General features: G+C 44.5%; 3 protein-coding genes across 3 annotated transcripts in view; 1 reads left to right on the top strand and 2 right to left on the bottom strand.

Moving 5' to 3' along the window:
* Positions 1-580: 580 nt before the first annotated feature.
* Ik (IK cytokine) lies at positions 581-15,082 on the bottom strand. Its single transcript, XM_031365405.1, has 20 exons — positions 14,956-15,082; positions 13,856-13,922; positions 11,210-11,302; positions 10,283-10,342; positions 9,789-9,956; positions 9,534-9,648; positions 9,242-9,312; positions 9,098-9,144; positions 6,943-7,106; positions 5,887-5,995; positions 5,080-5,119; positions 4,729-4,954; positions 4,463-4,481; positions 3,756-3,834; positions 2,885-2,965; positions 2,639-2,696; positions 1,751-1,839; positions 1,456-1,564; positions 1,073-1,107; positions 581-984 (listed from the first exon to the last, which is right to left on the bottom strand). Exons 1-20 carry the CDS (start codon positions 14,969-14,971, stop codon positions 957-959), a joined length of 1,674 nt encoding a protein of 557 aa, XP_031221265.1. The 5' UTR covers positions 14,972-15,082; the 3' UTR covers positions 581-956.
* A 75-nt stretch (positions 15,083-15,157) lies between these two features.
* Positions 15,158-17,417, top strand: Ndufa2 (NADH:ubiquinone oxidoreductase subunit A2). The gene is made up of 3 exons (XM_031365407.1): positions 15,158-15,321; positions 15,460-15,566; positions 17,221-17,417. Exons 1-3 carry the CDS (start codon positions 15,221-15,223, stop codon positions 17,310-17,312), a joined length of 300 nt encoding a protein of 99 aa, XP_031221267.1. The 5' UTR covers positions 15,158-15,220; the 3' UTR covers positions 17,313-17,417.
* A 63-nt stretch (positions 17,418-17,480) lies between these two features.
* Positions 17,481-22,377, bottom strand: part of Tmco6 (transmembrane and coiled-coil domains 6) — a 7,014-nt gene continuing 2,117 nt past the window's right edge. The window contains exons 3-12 of the mRNA XM_031365406.1: positions 21,712-21,827; positions 21,426-21,609; positions 21,099-21,203; positions 20,847-20,932; positions 20,538-20,654; positions 20,239-20,350; positions 19,958-20,144; positions 18,559-18,653; positions 18,044-18,211; positions 17,481-17,818 (exon numbers count right to left, since the gene is read on the bottom strand). Coding sequence (XP_031221266.1) covers positions 17,702-17,818; positions 18,044-18,211; positions 18,559-18,653; positions 19,958-20,144; positions 20,239-20,350; positions 20,538-20,654; positions 20,847-20,932; positions 21,099-21,203; positions 21,426-21,609; positions 21,712-21,827 — 1,287 coding nt within the window. The 3' untranslated portion in view covers positions 17,481-17,701. The remainder of the gene's footprint in view (positions 17,819-18,043; positions 18,212-18,558; positions 18,654-19,957; positions 20,145-20,238; positions 20,351-20,537; positions 20,655-20,846; positions 20,933-21,098; positions 21,204-21,425; positions 21,610-21,711; positions 21,828-22,377) is intronic.

The raw sequence follows: 22,377 nt of genomic DNA, 5'->3' as shown, positions 1-22,377 counted from the left end.
GTGAATCTGACCACTCAACTTGACAATTCTCTTGCCCACCAGTGACTCTTCCCTTCTCCCCTGGAAACTGGCCTAGTAAGCAGCCTTACTGTCTAGGAACCTAGAGTCAGTACAGAAAAAACAAAGCAGACTCAATGAAAAGACATGACTGTTTCTAGGTACGGTGGAGGTATAGTGTAGATATGAGGGAGGAGCATGCCAGAGGCATTTGGAAGGGTGAAATGAACAAGATCCTAAACCAGGCTGTGTGAGAAGGGGATTGGAGGGAGGGGGTTACCTGGAGCAGCTGACAAGTGGCCAAAAGGGGTGTGTAACCAAAATGAGTGGGTTATATAGGAATCAGAGAAGCTGAGGGAAAGGAAAGCCCAGGAGTTTAGGGCAAAGGTAAAGGGTAGGATATGCCACCTAGGAGGATCCTGGAACGGATAGGGACTGAGGTATGCTGGGAGAACCTGGCAGACAATGTCAGCTTTGATGTGTTGACAGGCACCTCAGATGAGACCTAACATCCAATACAACTACTGGAACTACTGGAACTTCATGGGACCTTTAAGAAGGAATGCCCAACACAGAAAAGACAACAGGTTTAACTACTTTTAATGGAACATGCTGGACATGGTGTTGCGTTGCCATTGATCTTAGCATTTGAGACACAGGTCTTCTATATGCCCAGTTATACAATAGCCAGGCAGTGGTGGCGTGTGCCTTTAATCCCAGCACTTGGGAGGCAGAGGCAGGCAGATTTCTGAGTTCAAGGCCAGCCTGGTCTACAGAGTGAGTTCCAGGACAGCCAGGACTACACAGAGAAACCCTGTCTCAAACCCTGCCCCCCAAGAAAAAATGTTATACAATAAACATTTATAAACATTCACAAACAAAAACAGTTCAAAACCTTCTGAGGAATTGTAGAAACAAGCAACTAAGAACAGCCATGTGGTGATGGTTGGAACTAGAGATTAGTACTTGGGTCTCTTCACTTCAACCCTGAAATCAAAACAGAAGTAGATCAGCATAGGATCAGTACACTGTACAATTCTCACCAGGACCAAAGATAAAGAGGGATGCTGCTCACCCATCTGCTTCCATCCTCTTCCTCTTCTCGATGATCTGTAGAAGGACAGTAGTAGTTTATAAGCATGCTGTTAGTAATCCAAGTCCACCTAAAGCTCAAAGATGACCTCTCTCAATTTCCGTGGCTGCTCCACCACCTGCTCCTAGATCTGTCAATGTCTCTTCTCAACTGAAACCCTCCCACTTAAGAAACAATCCACTCTGCCGGTGGTGGGGCACACCCTTAATAGAAATATTCAGGAGGCAGAGGCAGGCAGATTCCTGAGTTCAAGGACAGCCTGGTCTACAGAGTGAGTTCCAGGAGAGCCATGGCTACACACAGAAACCGTCTCGAAAAAAAGAAAACAACAACAAAAAAGGAAAAAGGAAAGAAAATCTACTAACTGCACTTATTTTCTTCCACTGTCGATCAAGCTCTGCCTTATCATTGGTTTCTTTGAATCGTCTGGTTTTCCGTCCTTCAGACATCTTGATACCATACTGGAATGCAGCCCTGGAAAGGACCATTGTGGGAAGAAAAGCATTAGAGGTCTCATAGCAGCAGGAAGGTTTTCTTAAAGGGCTCTGAGGGCAATGTACCTATCTGGAGCACTGCAGCTACACTACAGTGTACCGCTTTACCCAATATGGGCTAGTTCACCAAATGCCACATCCTCATTCCCTGCCCATATTTACTTACTTGGGCAAAGCCTCCTTGTTGTTCATATACTCGCTATATTCCTCCTGAGTATCAAAGTCCCAGCGGCCTAAGGGACCCTTCTTGTTACCCTGTAGTACAAGAGATAGAGCTATCAGTGGAAAAGGAATTTTCTCTGAAATAAAACCAGACACCCACAATTCCAGGTAATAATAATCCATGAGTAATAAATCTTACCCTAATGATTCCTATGTACTTACAATGCATGCATTACTCTGAACACTAAACAGATACCTTAATTCTAACAAAAATTCTAAAGTGAGAATTATATTTCTATTTTTGATATAGAAACAAAGGCATTTGTAAACAGGGAAGAAACATGGCAAGGCCACAAAATAAGCAAATGGCAGAAGTAAAATTAAACAAGGGTCCAAGATTAGGCCATGTCATTGGGTGCATGGCTAAACAATAAAGCACTTAGCCCTCAGCTTGATCCACAGGACATCAGAAAACAAGAGATTTCTGAGTCTGGGATGTACTCAGTATTGCATTACTAGCCCAGATGCTAAGGTTCCTGGGTTCAATCCCCGGCAGTGAAAAGAAAATAAGCTTTCTTTTATTTAGGCATGGTAGTGCACACCTGTCATCTAAAATCCCAGGAAAAGAGAAGTGTAGGCAAGAGGATCAAGAGTTTTAAGTCATCCTCAGCTCTATGTCCAGCCTGGGTTATAAGATCCCGTCTCAAAAACAAAACAACAAAACAAAACAAAATCATGCTTATAACCAATCACTACAGGAAAGCACTGTCTCCTACAAGTTGTCCTCTGACCTCATGGTCATGAATGGCTCATAACTAAATATAAAAAAACATGTTTTTAAATTGCTGATCAAAGGTCCCCAACATCCATAATCACCCTTTTAACTTCATACCTGGTCCATTTTGCTGTAATCTACCTCTTCATCACTATCTACAGCCATGTCATCCATCCTAAAGAGAAAGAGCAGTTAAAAAGAGCTTTCCATCCATACTGCTATAATTTATTCAGAACCCCACCTGATAAACATCCCAGAACTAAATGGAATTCACCCAAGTAAAAAGCACCCTTAGCTCCCAGCAGGTCAAATTTATATCTCATCAGCCAGTCATCCCAGCCCCTCAATTAGGGTCTCACTCACGTGGCTGGATAGCACTCTGCATAACTGTTGGACATGCCAAAGAAATCACCCAGCTGCTTCTTATCTTCTGGCTTCTTCAACATATGCTATGTTAAAGAAAATTCCATCACTGACAGAAGATTCAGCCAAGAGGGACCAGAGGCTAGAAGCTTCAACATGAACATTTCAGAAGCCAGCTGTAAGCCTAAACTGGTTCTCTAGTTGATACATAGCATTTCATCCTAGCCAAAAGACAGTATAAAAGAGAGCAAAGACAGGAACAGAGAAGTAACTGGAGGTGGATGAAAAGAAAATGGCTCTCTACAACACAGAAACAGCCAGGCATAAGAGTGCATGTCTCAGCACTAAAAAGACAGAGGCAGGAGGTTCTCAAGTTACAGGCCAGCCTAAGCTACAGAGAAAGATGCTGTCTATACTGGCTGGTTTTGTGTGTCAACTTGACACAAGCTGCAGTTATCACACAGAAAGGAGCCTCCCTTCAGGAAATGCCTCCATGAGATCCAGCTGTAGGGCATTTTCTCAATTAGTAATCAAGAGGGGAGGGCCCCTTGTGGGTGGTGCCATCCCTGGGCTGGAAGTCTTGGGTTCTGTAAGAAAGCAAGCTGAGCAAGCCAGGGGAAGCAAGCCAGTAAGTAACATCTCTCCATGGCCTCTGCATCAGCTTCTGCTTCCTGCCCTGTGTGAGTTCCACTCCTGACTTCCTTTGGTGATGAACAGCAATGTGGAAGTGTAAGCTGAATAAATCCTTTCCTCCCAACTTGCTTCTTGATCATGATGTTTGTGCAAGAATAGAAACCCTGACTAAGACACTGTCTCAATATAAATAAGAAAAAATAATTAAAACCCAGGAAGAAATATAAACACAGGATATGATTCAGTGCCTTCCCAACCAGCAGACCCAGCAAATTTTTCATTGATGGACTTGATCAACTCTTTTGCAGATCCAGGTCCTGGAAGAAAAGACAACTCTGCTTAGACTTGAATTGATGTTTTTACAACTTCCTTCCACAAACCTGATTCCAGCCTTAAAAATGTTTTCATGGGACTCACAAGATAGCTTAGCAGGCAATAACCCGTGCTATCAAGCCCAACAACCTTAGTTTAATTCTAAGAATCAAATAAATGTGGTAGTTCTGGGGTTTTTGCTTTTGTTTAACTTTTGTTTGCATTTGAGGCAGTCTTACCATATAGCCCAGGCTGACCTAGGACTATGGAGTTTAGGCTAGCCTTGAACTTCTGATCTTACCTCAGCCTCCAGAATGCTGAGATTATAGATGAGTACAACTACATCTTGCTAGTTAAAACATACTTGTAAAGTAAAGGGTTCCTTTTATCTATCTAGACTTTAACCAAAACTCCAACTAATGAGCACTCCATACTCAAGCTCCGCTTCACCTCAAAATGTCAGAACTGAAGGAATTATTTGTAAGAGCAAATGTGCCCTGCCTAGTCCATAAATTAAAACATAGTTCTTATGAGAGCCCCAAACCAGACAGTCCTCCAAATGCTGCCTTCGACAGTTGAGAGCAACAGGGTTCTGCAAAGCAAGCAGGCAAGACGCTGTAAGACACAACCTACCTTTGTCAACATCCATGGGCTGAAAAGAAAACAAAACTGAAGTCAGTATCATTACGAGGAATTTCCATTCATCTCTCCCTCAAATCTGAATTGATTCCCTAATCCACTTCTGCCTCACTTCCATGATGGTTCCCACCCTCGGTTAGTTGGCCAGTTTTTACTGTGAAACAACAAAGCTACTGAGGAGGAAATGGGTCCTGTCCCTAGCTAGAAAGGTATTTCTAGGGCCAGTTTTCACAGCTTGGTGTCAAGAGCCCACCTCTTACCTCATCATCCACTTTTGGCTTCTCAAAGTAGCTGTGCCTTTTCTTTTCCTCCTCTCGTTCCCGTTCCCGGTCTCGCTCTCTCTCCCTCTCCCGGTCTCGTTCCCGGTCCCGCTCCCTATCTCTGTCCCGTTCCCGATCACGTTCCCGTTCCCGGTATCTCTCACGTTCCTTGTCCCGAGGTGTCTTGGTTGTGGAAGGAACATAATCCCCAATGTCTTCAAAAATACTTGGAAAAAGAGGTTCCATTAATTGTTAAAATCATACATACCTATGCTGGCCATTTCTCTAAAAGGGCCAAAGACAAGAAACACAAATATCTTGTTCACAGATACATGGGGCTGGAATACATACTTCATGTCAGCCTCAGGAGGTTTCTTTTCTTCCAGTTTTCCTGCATTATAAAGAGCATCTCTCAGTGCTTTAATTTTTAAAAAAATGTTCTATATTTTAAAAAAATTTGGGGAGGGGGGATTTTAAAGGTGGGATGGGAGGAGAGGAGGGGCAGGAAGCCACAATTGGGATTAAGTGAATAAAAAAAATTCTGCAATTAATTAATTAATTAATTAATTAACTTTTTAAAAATGAAGCATGCCTTTAGTCCCAGCGCTTGGGACACAGAGGCAGGCAGATCTCTCTGGCCAGCCTGGTCTATATATTGAATTCCAGGGCAGTCAGGACTACATAAAGAGACCCTGTCTAAAAAACAAACCACCAACAACAAAATAACAGTTTTTATTTGTATGTCTTTTATGCCTATTTGTATGTCTGTGCCTGGTGCACTCAGAGGCAAGAAGAGGGCTCTTGATCCCTTGGAACTGGAATGACAGATGGTTGTGAGCAACCCTGAGAATGTTGGTAATCAAGCCTGGATGCTTTTTTCTACTGAACCTCTCCAGCAGTTCTCAGTGCCTTTTAACCCTCTGCTGTTTAAAATAGACAAAAACCTTCCCATTTTCCTTGATGCTTCAAACCCAACCAGTGGGTTGTGAGTGGGTCAAGCAGAATTTAGACATACTCCTGCCTGATGCTCCATTTTATCCTTTTCCTCCGCTATCCAGAAGTCATCCAATGTCTACAAGACAGAGGCTTCAAGAGACTGCCTTCACCACCAAATGCCCCTCTCCAAGAGTAAGGTTTCCTTCCCTTCCCATACGGTACCTTTATCCTTCTTCTTGAGCTTCTTGTTTCGGGTCCCCTGCCTCAGGTATGACAAAATCTGGGTGAGCTTACTAATAACGATGTCATTTGTAGTCAGTGTAGTCTGGGCCTAGAAAACCCAAGAAACAAGGATAACATCTTTCTTAGTAGGAATCTCACCATCTTACTATCCATTCACTTAAATTCAAGGACAAGTTATATGCAGTTGTTAGCTAGGTAGAGGACTCGTAAGAAGGTGTAATGAAGAGACACTCCAAACAGATGAAATGGTATGGAAAAAGGCCCAGAATCAAAAGTTTATATAAAACATTCAAGAAACCAAGGAGATTTAAAGAACATGCTGAAAAAAGGCTAGAAGTCCAGGTATTGCAAGGCCTCACCTTTAACTCTGAACCCTAAGAACAAGAAACCACAGAAAACTTCTACACGGTGGTGAAACAAAAATTTGCATTTATAAAATATCACCTTAGTCATGTGTAAAATCTATTAATGGAAAAATAGAGGAGAGATTCAGGTAATGTTATTAAAAAAAAGAGTACAAGGTTTCTTTTGAGGAATCCACTAATAGAATGGTAGTGGCTATACAATTTAGTGAATATGATAAAACTATTTGCTGTGGACACTAAGAGGGTAGATTCTATAGTATGGGAACTACATCTCAATAAAAACAATACACAGGCCAGTTGGGGGTGGTACACACCTTTGAACCCAGCACTCAGGAAGCAGAGAAAGATCTTGAGTTTGAGGCCACTTGGTCAACAGAGTGAGTTCAAAGACAGCCAAGAGTATACAGAGAAACCTTATCTTGAAAAACCAAACCAAACAAACAACAACAAAAACATACTGAACTAGAAATAGCCTTTTAATAGCTCTAGTAAGAAACTGTGGTTTAGACAAGAACATTGCTGGTGGAGACAAATGTATTCAACTGAGACTAAGGAGAGTTTTAAAAATAAAAATAAAACAGAACATAAGGATACAGTAAATGAGGAACAGGACAAGGGCAAGGCAGATTTGAAGATTCTATGACAGGTTCTTAGAACTTGGTTTACTCACCTCCATAGTGGGGCAATCAGCCTTGCTGCGAATGAGAGTGGTGGGGATATCTGTGTCTGCATACTCATCATCCAGGTCCACTACATAGGCCATACGTCCTGGTAAGAACAGCTCATTTCGCTCATATGATTTACTCTTGAAAAGCATCCGATACACATTTCGGCCTATATAAAGGAAAAGATTAGCAGACAGCCAGTGAAACTTCTATTGTTACAGTGGTCACTTATTAATTACCCACTCTGTCCTGAGCATCAAGCCAAGTGCTATTTATGCTCTAACACATAACATCTTCAAGAAACCCTATGCTGTGGGATAAAGCATTATCACTTTTTACTGGTTAAGAATACTAAAGCCGTCATACAGTAGTGGTGAATGCCTTTAATTCCAGTACTCAGGAGGCAAAGGCAGGTGGATCTCTGTGAATTCAAGGCCAGCCTGGTCTATAGAGCTATTTCTAAATTAGCCAGGGCTACACAAAGACACCTTTTCTCAAAAACAAACAAACAAACAAACAAACAAACAAAGAATATAAAGTTTAGCCAGGAGGTGTGATACAAGCTTTAATCCCAGCACTTAGGAGGCAGAAGCAAGTGAATTTCTGTGTAGCTCTGGCTGTCCTAGAACCCACTCTGCAGACCAGGCTGGCCACAAACTCAGAGATCCATTTGCCTCATGCACCAGCTCCATCTGTGGTCTCCCTCCCCTAAGCCTAGACATTAACACAGCCTTGTGGAAGCAGCTACATTCAGTAGCTCCACCTCTATTTGCAAGAAGGAAGTTTCTGATTGGACTGTTATACCGACGTAGTTTGGGGGGGTGGTTTGCCCCAAGTACTTTACCTGTTGCGAGAACAAAGGAATTAACATTAAAGAACCAAGATGGCTGAGCAGAGAGTCTCCCGTCTAATTTTTACCTTTCCATGTGGGTAGGTATATCTGTGGCCACTCTCTCATATCTCCTTCTATCTTTTCCTATCTATTTCTAACTTCGTATTCCAGGTAACCTACTGTTTTATGTTGCTGCGGGACAGCAACATCCATCCAGCTGGTTTAAGGTTTTATTAATGACAACAGAAAAACACTACACTGTTATACATTTCATTTCTTTTCATTCCTAAACAATCACATAGGTACACATTAGGTTAATCTTTATATACAAGAAAAGTGAGCAAAGTACACACCTAGTGTGATTTCATCAGGAGGAATCAAATCCAGGTCACTCCACATTCTTTTAATCTCTAACCATGCTACATTCTTTTCATGTGTGTACACATGAAAGCCAACAGTCATTTGAGCCCTTAAGCACCATCCTCTTATTGGTCTGGAGTTCACCAAGTTGGCTAAGCAGGCTGGCCAGCAAGACCTAGGAATCCACTGGTCTCTAGGGCCCCAGCACTGAAATTATAAGAGTGCCACCACACCCAGCTTTTATATATGGGTTCTAGGTATCAACGCAGGTCTTCCTGCTTGTACTTGTAAAAAAACACTTTACCAACTGAATTATCTCTCTAGTTATCCATGCTACCTTCTCTATATTTTTGTTATTTTGTTCTATGTTCAGCTTTAAAAAAAATTAATTGGCTTTATTTATTTACTCTTTCACTTACTTTGTGTGAGATGGGGGTCTCATGATGTAGCCCATGCTTGCCCAACTATTGACTATCCTCCCAAATGCTGGGTTGTAGGAATGTATCACCACACTATCAGTTATTTTGAGCCTTTCAAAGCAGGGACTTGCTAAGTACCCAATGCTGGCCTTCCATAACCAGCAATCTTCCCACCTCAGCCATGTGAGCTCTAGGTCTACAAGGATGTGCCATCACCTCCCACCTATCCACCCTTCTCTTATACACACACAGAAAAGACATGAAAAGGCTCCTGGTCTAACTGAAGAGACATAAATGATATAGAAAATAATTAACTGCATGTTTGAGTTCTATAAAAATATTTCATGCTAGGTGGTGATGGCCCATGTTTAATCCGAGCACTTGGGAGGCAGAAGCAAGCAGACCTCTGTGAGTTTGAGGCCAGAACTACAAATTGAGTTCCAGGACAGCCAGGGCTACACATAGAACCCCTGTAAGGGGGAAAAAAAAACCCAATAACTTTCCTAATAATCCACCTAAATGCAATCACTACTATAGAAAACTACTCACCAAGGCGTGTTTTAAATTCAATTTTGTTCTCAGGATCCTCATCTTTCCTAAAAATAGAAGAAGAAAATATTGGCAAAAGGTAAGAAAATGTCCCACTTTAAGTGTCCCCTTCCAACTGTCAAGCCCTCTCTGCTGCTGACTCACTTGGTTTCCTTTTGGGGCTTTTCCATGAGCTCTTCTTCCTCCTTCTCTTTGCTGGCAATCTCAGCACGCACCTAATGAAGGACACAAGAGGAAAAGGAAGTGAGGATCCAGGCCCTTAACCAACACCAGAGTGACAAGGGAAGATTTCCCCAAGGAATTTAGTCACAAGCTCTACAAACAGACCACCTATAATTCTTTTGCCAAACTAACGGTCCAGACAATCATGTGCCACTTCACAAATGTCCAAACACAAACACTAGTATTTCTCTCCACATCTTTAAATAGAACTCACCTTTTGAAGCAACGCAAAATCCAAACCTTTCACCAAATGGGTGTGTTCCATATCACCACCCAAGAATTTAGACTCCTGAATCAACTGTCTTCTCTTCTCTGCTGCTGATTTGTCCCTGAATAATGAAAGAGCCATATTAAAACAGTCCTCAATGAATGACAAATTCCTTCTGAAATGTCAGCGTGTGCTGCAGAGTAGGTTGAATTGTAAGAAACACATAGTGTGACTGTGTCTCTCATAGGATCCCCTACTCACGCCTCAGCAGTGGGGCCCACAGCCCTGTAGTTGGCTGTGGTACTTATCAGCTCAGTTTCCTCATAATCTTTGTTCACACCATCTCTCCGTTCCTTGGCACGGTCCCGGTATTTCTCTGCAAGTTCTCTCTCTCTCTCAATTTCTTGCTGGCGAAGCTTGGCATAATAACTGTGACCAGAGAAAGGAAATGTACAGCTTACCAACTCCTATCTCAAGGCCAACACAAATATTCTTCTTTCCCGATATCTTTAAGTAGCTCTCTGTGGTGAAAACTATGTATGTACTGATAGAACTGCCAGTTAACTCTTGATCGTGGTCAACATTAGAAATTCAGTCTCCTCTAACTCAGATTTTCTCTTTTATTACTACCACATGCCCTCTCAGAGATGTACTTTCACAGTAGGAAATCCCATCTGTTACTGTACAACTCCTCTACTCCTTTGCCCACAAACAGTACTCACCTTACAAAGCAATCTCCTGCACCACCCCCTTACCTTTTCTTTTTCCTCCTTCGTGCAGCTGGGTCCTCATCCTCATTGTACTCTCTTGGCATCCTAGAAGATACAAGAAACTCACTCATAGTAAAATTATGCCCCAGACCTTAAAACTCACAAGGCATTGAGAACACATCAGAGGCTGGGACAATAGAATAAGTTCAAGGCCAGTCTGGACTACATGGTAAAGTCCAGTCAAGTCTGGACAATGTCTCAAAAAATAAAAATAAAAAAGCAGAACAGCCAGTTGTGATGGCACACAACATTCAGCTCAGCACTCAGTAGGTCTCTGTGAGCACAAGGCCAAACTTGTCTACATAGTGACAAGGCTAGCTAGCCATAGTTACACAATCCGACTATTCTTAAATAAGAGAGAAAAAAAGGAAAACAACACAATACAAAAACCAGTGTTGATCAAGCAGTCATAATACTATCAATATCTGTATCTCTCAAGTTTTAAAGAGTATCTTAAATATTTAATTGACATTAACATTAGACAACACCTAAAAAACCTGCTGTAGACTATATAGTAATAACAGGACCAGAAATCTGTTCATTTGTACAAGCAATAAATCTATTGCCAATACTCATGAAGGAATAATAAGAACCCAGAGCACGTCAGTCACCACTGAACATTCAGTCAGAGGTTTTGGTTTGTTTTTTTGTTTGTTTGTTTTTTGGAGTGTTTTTTTGGTTTTTCGAGACAGGGTTTCTCTGTGTAGTCCAGACTGTCCTGGAACTCACTCTGTAGACCAGGCTGTCCTCGAACTCAGAAACCCGCCGGCCTCTGTCCCCCCAAGTGCTGGGATTGAAGGTGTGCGCCACCGCTGCCCGCAGAAGCAGAAGCTTTAAAGGAGGTCTGGCTTGTGAGAGTCCACCAAACTCTGGTTCCATAGACGTGGACAGACAGGAATAAAAAAGACTTACTCATGGTGACGAGACTTAGAAGGTGGTGCAGAAGTAGGTGCAGCTCTTGGGGTCATAAGAAGTTTCCTGAAGTCTTCATTGGTAAGTTTTGATCTGTAAGAAATTGCAAAAAAAATTAAAATTAGTAGCCAATAGGAAAGAAGCCTGTAAAACACATGATTAACTTTACTAAAACAACAAAAATGCCAATTTCAATACATTACTGTTAACTACTAAAAGTTCTTGCTTTTGTTTTTTGTTTTAGGACAGGGCTTCTCTTTGTAGCCCTGGCCACCTTGGAACTTTTAGAGCAGGCTGGTCTCCATCTCAGATCCACCTGCCTCTGCCTCCCAGGCACTGGGATTAAAAGTATGTGCTACCTCCTGGCTCAGAAGTTTCACTGAATCAAATGTGAGTGAAATTTCACAGCATGGATATTCTCATATAGTTCTAGGAATGCTGTGATGGGGCAGAGGGTGGGGGGGGTTAATTCTTTTCTAAAACAAGGCACACAACAAAAGGGAAGGTTTAGTCAAAAATGGGACTTGCAGGTCATTGTGGCACATATAGTGACAAAAGATGAAAACAATGAGGCAGGAGGATCACTAATCTGAAGCAAGCCTGGGCTTATACCTTAAAGAGTAAAGGCATAAGGCCCTAGATCTAAGCCTCAGCATTACCGTGGGAATTGGGGAGGGGGGAGGTGAGACAGGGAGAGATAAACAGAGAGAGACTCTTAGGTTGGAGTGTAGGAGTACATGCATATAATCCTAACACTTGAGAGGCTGAGACAGGATGATCAGATTAAATCCTTTCTCAAATAAATAAATAAAAACTTTAAAAGAGGACTGGTGAGATGGCTCAGTGGGTAAGAGCATTGACTGCTCTTCTGAAGGTCCTGAGTTCAGATCCCAGCAACCACATGGTGGCTCACAACCACCACCCATAATGAGATCTGATGTCCTCTTCTGAAGACAGCCACAGTGAATTACGCAGGATCAAGCAGGGCCGGAGCGAGTGGGGCCAGCAGAGGTCCTGAGTTCAATTCCCAGCAGCCACACACAATGGCTCACGGTCATCTGTACAGCTACAGTGTACTCATACACATAAAATAAAATTTAAAAAAAAAAACTCTAAAAGAAATAAGGTATAGTGGTTCTGTAAGAGCCTGCAACCTCCACACTCGGGAAACTTAAGGGAGGAGGAATGCTGTAAGTTCCATGCCAGTCTCAGATAAAGTGTGACCCTATCTCCTAAAGAGAGGGCTGGGGAGAGAGCTAAGTGGGTAAAGTGCTTGTTGTACAAGCCTAACAGTCCAAGTTCAGGTCTCCAGAACCAAGGTAGGAGGTGGGCACTGTAGTACAAGTGTCTATAATCCTAGCACAATCCTTCTCAGGACATGGGAGGCAGAAAGAGAAGACTCCGAAGCTGCAGGCCTACCAGCCTGGCTGCCAGCAGTGAACAAAAGAAACCCTATCTCATAGCAAAGTGGAAGACAGAGACCTAACCCCAAGGTTATCATCTTCACATGTGCACCTACCAACACACTCAAAGTAATAATAAATACAAAAGGGATTGAATTTGTGAAGTTACAAAAGATAATTTTACTCTCATTTCCAATGCTTTATTTTCACCAGGGAAAAATCTTTTTTTTTTTTAAGATTTATTTTTTATTTATTTTATGTGTATGAGTACACTGTAGCTGTATAGATTCCCTGATCACTCAGGCGTAATTTACTGAAGCTGTCTTCAGATGCACCAGAAGAGGGCATCCAATCTCATTACTGGTGATTGTGAGCCACCACGTGGTTGCTGGGATCTGAATTCAGGACCTTCAGAAGAGCAGTCAGTGCTCTTACCCGCTCAGCCATCTCGCCAGCCCGGGAAAATTCTTATATATGTAATAAAGCAACACAAACACTAGACTCTTTCTAGCCATAACTTCTCTTCTAATAATTCACTTAAGATTCACAGAGACAGCCAGGCAGTGGTGGCGCATGTGTTTAATGTCAGCACTTGGGAGGCAGAGGCAGGTGGATTTCTGAGTGTGAGGCCCTGGTCTACAGAGTGAGTTCCAGGACAGCCAGGGCTATACAAAGAAACCCTGTCTCGAAAAAAAACAAAAGATCCACGGAGATAAAGAGCTAAATGCTGGGCTGGAGAGATGGCTCAGCGATTAAGAGCACTGACTGCTCTTCCGAAGGTTGTGAGTTCAAATCCCAGCAACCACATGATAGCTCACAACCTTCCATAATGAGATCTGATGCTTTCTTCTAGAGTGTCTGAAGACAGCTACAGTGTACTTACATATAATAAATAAATAAATCTTTAAAAAAAAAAAAGAGTTAAATGTTCCAAATTTTTTCCTTTTTTTTTTCTTGGTCCATAATTACAACTTTACTGAAAAATTGACACCAAGTTTTGTATGACTTACAAAACTAAGCATAATTACACCATCTTGGAAAGGTAAGTGAACTTATGATAAAGCTTTCTGTGGGAAAAATAAGTTTAGCATGTCGTGTGGGTTAGCATTTTCCTCTCAATAAATCATCTTCTATGAACTGTTGGACCATTCTTGCCAACAAAGTACTCTGAATTCTTTCACCCTCTCTACCAACTCTCTTGCTCATTGCTACCCATTCCATACTCCAAAAACAAAATACTCACTGGTGGAAGGAATGAGGATCATCCACATCGTGGCCATCTGGAGCCAAAGGGTTAGAGAAGGGCTCACCTTAAAGGAGAAAAAAAAAAAAAAAAACCCAACGACATTAAATCAATCACTCGTTTAATGTGCGAAGTTCAGTACAAAAACTAGCGATTATAAAAATGAGCAACAAAGTAGACAAGAAGAGGAGCAGTGATTATGCAGTAAGTGCCAAACTGGGAGGACTACAAGAAACTATATTACCAGAAACTGGGGACGGTGACCCACACCTGTAATCCCAGCACCAGGGAGATTGAGGCAGCAAGACCGTCGAGATTTCGAGGCCAGTTTGTGCTACACATCCAGATTATCTCAAAAACAATCGGGCAAAAGGGCTGTTTGTGGCGGCCTGCACCTGTCACCCCAGCACTTGACTAGTGGAGACAGAAAGATGAGTTCAAAACACGCCTGCGTTCTAGATCCTAGCTCACTTGGAAAAAAAAAAGTTATAAAGCCAGGTTTCCTTAAACGAAGATTCAACCATCCCTCCCCCCACCCCACCCCCCTCAAAGATCGCTTCTAAAGCACTACACCAAAGAGTTCAGCATCCGGTAATCCCAACTACTTGGGACTTTGAGGTTTGCCTGAGAGCGTACCGAGCCCCTCCCCTCCCGCGTCAAATAAACAAACCAGGACCCTAAAAGAGAGGAACAAGCCATGGTTTACTAAGGGAAAAGGAGGTAGAGAGCTGCCTCAAAAAGTCAAAACGCGCCGGGCAATGGTGGCGCACGCCTTTAATCCCAGCACTTGGGAGGCAGAGGCAGGCGGATTTCAGAGTTCGAGGCCAGCCTGGTCTACAGAGTGAGTTCCAGGGCAGCCAGGGCTATATACAGAGAAACTCTGTCTCGAAAAGAACAAAACAAAAAAACAAACAAACAAAAATTCAAAACGCTGGTCCTCAACAAAGGAACAAAATTTGAGGGCAGCTCAGCTGGGCCTCCAAGGGCCAATGGTTCCCGCGGCTCCAATAGTCACACGACATCTGGCTTAAATTCAGCAAACTCAACGAGCCTAGCGCCTCTAGTCTAGGGCAGGAAGGAGCAGTTGACTCGAGCCTTACTATCTCGCTCTGGCATTTTGGCCGCGGCCGCTCAACGCCGGCAATCGCGAAATGTCCTCCACAACCAAACAGCGGCGACAAACTTTTATCCACAATGCACCAGGAAAACCTGCCTTCCTTTCGCGTCACTACCGCCTGTCATTGGTTAAGATTTGTCCCGCCCCCTGCCTGAGTTACCCAATCGATGGCGAAGACTAGAGGGTCCGCTATTGGTCCGGTTGAGGGGTCTGAAAGGTCGTGATTGGGTGCTCCTTTGCGAGCAGAGATGGCGGCCGCCGCTGCTAGACGAGTGGTCGGGGCAAAGCTGGGGCTGCGCGAGATTCGCATTCACTTATGCCAGCGTTCCCCGGGCAGCCAGGGTGTGAGGTGAGGCGTAAGCGTGGGAAGGCGAGTGGGCTTCGGGAGCTGGAGCTATGACCTTGACCTCCGGGATGGGGGGGAGGGGGCGGGGAAGCGTCCGTGTACCTTTGCCAGCTAGCCGCAGTCTCTCCTCCCGCCCTGCAGGGATTTCATCCTGCAAAAGTACGTGGAGCTGAAGAAGGCGCACCCCGACCTACCCATTCTAATCCGCGAATGTTCGGAGGTGCAGCCCAAGCTCTGGGCCCGCTATGGTGAGTACTCGCCGCCGGAGGTCAGAGGCCCTGGTTGCAGAATACGGGATGGGGAAAAGAAGGGGCCTCCCTCCCAACGTCATGGGAAAACGAGGCTGAAGGGCCAAAACTCGAACTGATAAAGGAATGCACATTTACTCAGTTGTGTGATGCTTTTTATTCATGGCAACATATATATGGGGTCTAATTGGGTCTTGGGCTAGACTCAGGAGTTTTTTGCAGTTCAAAGTGTACTTCGTGTAAAAGACAAGACGTGTCTCCATGTCAGCGTAGGCCCTTCAGAATTGTGTCTTAGCCAGTACAAATTCAGGGACTGAAGATTTTAGTATAACGTTGAGTACTCTATGCTCACAGCTTACGCTAGGTACTTGAACTCATTCTTATTAGTCCTTGTTGATGTTGTGAATGGGTGCTTTTCTTTTGTAAACATTAGAATGCTGAGTCCAAACATTATGGAACACGCCAAAATTTACGCAGCTCGAACAGAATAGGATTGAGCTTTTGCAATTTGTGCCCCTTCCCTTATAGCCTACTATAGTTGGCTCCCTTCATTCAGATTGTTACTTCCCCCTAACTGCATGTTACTGTCTCAAAAAGGCATTCCCTAGCCAGCTTGTAAATCCCAGCTTTAGATACTCCCAGACAGAAGCGGGAGGATCACAAACCCAAGGCCTGTCTGAGGCTATAGTGAGGTCAATGCCTGAGTAGGAAATTTAGTGAAATGTTATGTCAAAATTTCAAAGATACAAAGAAAATGGTAATTGCCTTTCATGTGGGAAGCACTGGGTTTGATCATCAGTACCAAAATAAGGCATTTCCCGACCAGTTACAACATTGCCTCTTACATTAACACTGGTCCTATTTATTACCAAAATCTGAAATTTCGTTAATATGTTGACTAACAGTAAGCAGGTAATACTTAAACTAAATGGTGCCGTTTTAGTCATTTCAACCCTGACCTAGGACTGTCTGTGGGTGGAGAGAGTCACATCCTTTTACAAATTTGTTGTAATCAAGACTCCTTAAACTAATAAAACTGGTTTCCTCCTAAAGCACACAGGACAGACAGAAGTAACTTTAGTGTGTAGGGTTGTATGTGCATGTACCACATATTATGCTAAGTGGGCTATAGCCGGCCAAAAAGTGGACAGTCAGCAAAGGCTATACCCCTGGTCAGTAGTTAATGCCTACGGTGACCTTAAAGCATCACTCAGACACATTTCTTCCCGTATAAAATTCTACTAGGGCCTGGGATTGTTTAATAGATTGACTGGATTAATGCTAAGTACAGCAAAACCACTTTTTTGTTGTTGTTGTTGTTTTGTTTTTCAAGACCAGGTTTCTCTGTATAGCCCTGGCTGTCCTGGAACTCACTCTGTAGACCAGGCTGGCCTCGAACTCAGAAATCTGCCTGCTTCTGCCTCCTAAGTGCTGGGATTAAAGGCATGCGCCACCACTGCCTGGCAAAACCACTTTTTTTTTAAAGGCAGGATTGCACTATCAAGCTCTAGCCAGCCTGGAACTGGCTGTGTAGCTATGAGCCACTATGTTCAGTGAACCATATCTCTTTCCTTTCTTATCCTAACAACTTTGAATTTTGTGTACCTTTGTAATTTGAGTATGTAGGATATTCATTTAAACCCCCTTTCCTCAGCTTTTGGCCAAGAGAAGGCTGTGCCGCTGAACAATCTGAGTGCTGAGGAGGTAACCAGAGCCATGGAGAACGTGCTAAGCGGCAAAGCCTGAAGTGTCTCCACTGAGGACTAAGCAAGGGCACCAGAACCTACTGGACTGAAGGCAATGTGGGGAAATGTGTTCTTTTGGTCCTTATAAAGCTTATGCTGTACAGTGTTGCTTCAAAATGTCCTCCTCATTACCTTCTCCCTCTTACTGCGCAAACACTGAGGCAAAGTAGTTTTATATAAAAATACTACTTTATTTCTCATCAAAACACACCAGCTGCCAGCTGTGATGTCGCCTGTCTTTAGCCAACGTGCTGACAAGGATGAAACAAGACAATCTCAAGTACAGCACCACCACACTCAGGTATACATAAAGCTACTAGCTTCTAAAACAAAATAGGAGACCCTAGGATAAATATGCAATGGGGTTAAGGGGGAGATTGAGCAGCCAGGTCATCCGTGAATAGCAGCTGTCTGTTGGAGAGCATGTATCCTATCTTGAAGCTGAGTTTCCTCCTGATGTTTTTCTAGGGCCTGCAGCCCCGACTGCTGCAGGAAGGCTTGGGCAGCCTGAGGATAGAGAAGGACCAACTTTTAAACCCTAAAGCCCAATTCCTAGAGCGCCATGGGCCAGCCCACTTCTTAGATGGTACATTCCTACCAAGATGAAGGTTCTGACCTTCAGCCCACATAGGCTAGCCTGGCTCAGAGAAACAGATATAGGTAGGACTGGAAGAGAAGGGCGCCATGGAAGGGTCAGTGGCTTCTGAGCAAGAGATTGCAAACCAGACCCACCTCTGGCTGATGCAAGAATAGCAGCTGCAGCAGCTCCAAACTCTGGCCTACTACTTCGGTGTCAGAGAGAGCCAGTGTGTTAAGCAAGCAGGAGAGCAGGGGTCCTGGCCACAACCGCTGACAGTAAGCTGGACCCTTCTCTACGACATTGCACAGTACTGTGAGCACCTGCAGACACAAAGACATGCATCCCCCATCCCCAACAAAAGATGAAAGCAAAAAATTATAATAGTATAAGCAAGGCTGACTATGTACCCAAGCACTACTACATGTAATTCCCACAACCACCTCTGAGACATTACCCATTTATAAGGGAAGAGATTGGTGCTTCCAGTAGTTTGATTTGCTCAAGGACCATATGCAGTAGTCAGGCTACACCTAGACTGTACCAGCTCTGAAACCATACCACACCACCTACCAGCTCTCAATTAAGGGTACTCAAGAAAGCCCAGGTCTGCTCTTCCTATTTGCTTCGACCAGCAGTTCATGAACTCAGATGTTACGCCAATACATACCAACATGCATACCACATTTGATAGTGGCAACAGCTGCAAGAGCGGCTCGATCAGATCCAGAGAGAGCAAGGAGGTACAAAAAGTAGGACTATTTGCTGAAAAGGAAAGTGTCACATGAAGTACCTTTAGCTCTGAACTGCTACCCGCACAATCCTACCCACTACAACCTAGGCCATGAAGAACTAGCCTCTACATAAAAGTTCCTATCCTACTCAGTCTCAAATAAGTAGTGCTACTATCCAAATGGGGGGCATGTGGGCCTTCAAGGATAAGAAGCATGTCCACTCTGATAGCTGCCAGTATGTCCCTGGGGGCATGAACAGACTCTAGCATCTTCCTTGAGTCTCTGCACCCCTACACTCCACTCTATTCCATGAGGCCCTGACCACAAATGTAGCCCCCAGGAGGATCAGAGCATCAGATACTTCCTTAACTACAACTTTGAGGAGCCACCATTTCCGGATCTCAGATAGGGATTGACGGGGACAATAACTCCTCCCAAGAGGAGATGGGTACATTCTGTCCTGTTGCTGAATGAACCCCAGCCCTCGGTTCTTCCAGCCCAACTGTTCCCACTTACTGTCTCTAGGAGGTCAGTGTACCAAGAGGCTTAACATGCCATGAAAGAAAGGGTTTTGTGTTTGTAACATGTATATACACGGCACCTGGTACTCAACATGTGAACACATACTAGGAACTTACGGGTACCCATTTGTGTGTATACTACAGATGAGCTCTCAGGTGTGCAAGACACACTGTGTGTCCACATGGGGGAGCTCTTACTTCATTTTCAGTCTCCTAATTGCAGGAACTTGAAGCCTAGGATGGCCACATGCCACAGAATTTTCAGAATGACAAGGTCACAAGAGGAGACCCTTGGCTAACTGGGTCTACAAGAAATACCCTTCATCTGGAAGATTTTTCTGACTGAAGCTTCAATAGGGTTTTATTTCAAGAGCATCTTTGGCCATAACTGAGAGACAGGAAGAGGTACAGGGTGGTTAACCCTGAGGAAGAGGTAGGGGTCCCGGGGACTGCTTTCATCCCATCCTGAAGGGACTGAGACCCAGGCAATTTATTGGGAAAGTAGGGAGGAAAAGATTGCCTGACAACCATGGGGAGGGAGAGGGACAGGGACGGTCTTCCTTCAAAGGAGTCCTTTCAGGGATCCAAGGACCCATCCCTGCAAGCTGGTTGTAAGATGAGAGATCTTCACTGACAGAGTAGGGAAAGGTGTGGACCCCTCCTGTAGTTTTTGAATTGTCCCCCACCCCCCCCCTTATTCTCTGCCTTTCTCTCAATCTGTATTTTGTTTCCTAACAAATCTACCCTTCCTTTGGCCTTAATAAATATTTTAATGATGATAAAAGACCAGGCCTAGGCAGAATGTAATAGATACCAGTGAGGTTGTTGAGGAGCCAGAGGCCCTCGGGTAGCAAGGCAGGCTGTTTCTGAACGAAGAACTGGAGAAAGATAAATAAGGCTGCCAAAAGTCGCTCGTCTCCGAGCTCCACTTGCTGTGCCATGACCTCCGCTGGCACTTCTGTTAACAGGTTGCTTAGACACCGAAGCACGGGGCATGCAAGCTGCAAAGACAAGTTGAACGTAATAGAACGGCAAAGACACAGCAGAGACATATAGGCAGAGTGTAAAGCAGCTCCCACGGATCCTTTCCCTTACCAGCTCTAGTCCCACATCATCCATTCTCTGCACGGCCCCAGCCAAGTCCAACAGCAGCAGTGCCAACGTGGGCAGAGCCCCATGGGTGAGGAGCACAGCATTGTTGACCTGGCTGGGTGACAGGAAGCAGGCAGTCACTATCAAGTCAATCCTACCTTTGAGTGACAAAAACAACCCAGTCTGTGGGTCTCCTAAGCAAAAGAAAGCACCAACGCAATTCCAGAAACTAAATTCAGTCCGAAGACTTAAGTCATACGTAGGGACCCCCAAGAAAGACATCTTTCCCATGGGCCTGTTACCTGCAAATGATATAGTGAAGGCACCACGCAAACTCCATAGCAACCCCAAGGTTCAGCTTCGGGCCTGGTTGCATCAATCGTAGCATCTGCTGGGGAAGACTGGAGTCCAGAATAGAGCTGCCAGCAAGAGCAGACCGTGAGCAGGAACCATGGAGATACCAACGGTTCCTCTCCCACACTTGGAGTGAGGAAATATCCAAACCCCACATTCTCCCTAGCCAGGCAGTGAAAATGTGGAAATCAGATCTGATCAAGCACCCATGAGATCGTCAGCCATAGCTGGGCATCTGAAGATATAATTTTACTCACGGAATGATCTTCTCTGGAGCTTCCTTAGCCTGCAGAAGCTGGGACAAGGCATAACCAAGGGCTTCCAGCACAGCCACATGGGGGGACTAGAAACAGACAGGGTAGAGGTCAGAACCGAAAATGGGTCAAAAGGACCCAGCTTAACCCTTTGAGAAAGGGTAGATAGAGGTTGGAGCTACTTTGCTAAGACAGTGGAGCATGTGGAGAGAAGCTAAGAGAGGCTTGCTAGAGAGAGACCAAGGAATCACTCACCTGGATACAGGCAGCAAAGGCTGGAACAATGCCCTGTGGCAGGAGCTGCTTTCTCACAGCCTCGCTCTCCACGATGAGGTTCCCCAGTGTGTACAGACACAGCTCCTGAGAGCAGGCAACAAAAGCACCGGGCTGGGCTCATCTCACACCAAGCCAAGTTGGGAGAAGGAAGATGGCATGTCCCTGTCCTCGAAGCTCACAAGAGAGGGGAGATGATGGGTGTGTGCACTGTTTTTTTTGTTTTCCAGTACCTGGCAGCTCAAGCTGGCCCCAAAGGCATATACAAACTCTTAAGCCCAGAGCAAGGTTAAAAGGAACAAGCCTTACTATGAAGTCTGAGCTGTGACCAGAGAGGTAGGTGAGGAGGTAGGAAGTAGCTGGCAGGCAGGCCACAGCCACTGCAGACTGCTCAGAATGAGAGAGTTCATGTAGGCACCGAGCTGCCTCAAGCTGCAACAGAGCCCGGTTGCTGGTCAAGAGCCCGACAAGGGTCCGCATGCTGCCCTCCATCCTGCATGAATGACACCAGAACCCTACTAAGCCTGGGGTCATTCCCCTCCACTTGCTCGTCCCTGAAAAGCCCCCGCCAACCACTCACACCACCCACACCGACCTGATGAAGGTTTGCTGTGTGTCAGGGTGCTGCAAGCCTCGACGAAGGCTGGCCAGAGCCTTCTCCCTCTCCTTCTCATCTGCTCCCCGTTGGGCTAGGCGAAGGAACTGCTGGACCTGGATCCCAGAACAGGAAAAGGATGACACGTCATTGCCATGAAGCACATCCTAAGTCTCTTGTCTACCAACTTCATCTGTGACATCTTCAACATCAACATGTATTCAGAACTTGTTACTGGTCACCATATGGCCTGGCATGATGGAACAAACCAAGTTTGAGGCCAGCCTGGTCTACACAGTAAGTTCCAGGACAGCTGGAGCTAGAGAGCTCAAAAAAACAATATGGCTACTAAGCACTGTCTTTCGGGCAGCTTTGTTAGGCAAGGGATCCTAGTACCTGCCCTACCACTATCTTCCAAAGAATGTGAACCTGTTTCAGCGTCTGAATACCTACTCCACCTTTAAAAAAAAAGATTTATTTTATGTATATGAGTACACTGTAGCTGTACAGATGGTTGTGAGCCTTCATGTGGTTGTTGGGAATTGAATTTTAGGACCTCTGCTTGCTCCAGTCAACCCCACTTGCTCCGGCCCAAAGATTCCTTTATTATTATAATATTTCTTTATTATTATTATGTAGCTGTCTTCAGACAGCACCAGAAGAGGG

The sequence above is a fragment of the Mastomys coucha genome, unplaced genomic scaffold, assembly GCF_008632895.1.
Source record: "Mastomys coucha isolate ucsf_1 unplaced genomic scaffold, UCSF_Mcou_1 pScaffold13, whole genome shotgun sequence".
In the NCBI taxonomy this organism is placed as follows: Eukaryota; Metazoa; Chordata; class Mammalia; order Rodentia; family Muridae; genus Mastomys; species Mastomys coucha.
This window is presented reverse-complemented; position numbering and strand designations above follow the sequence as displayed.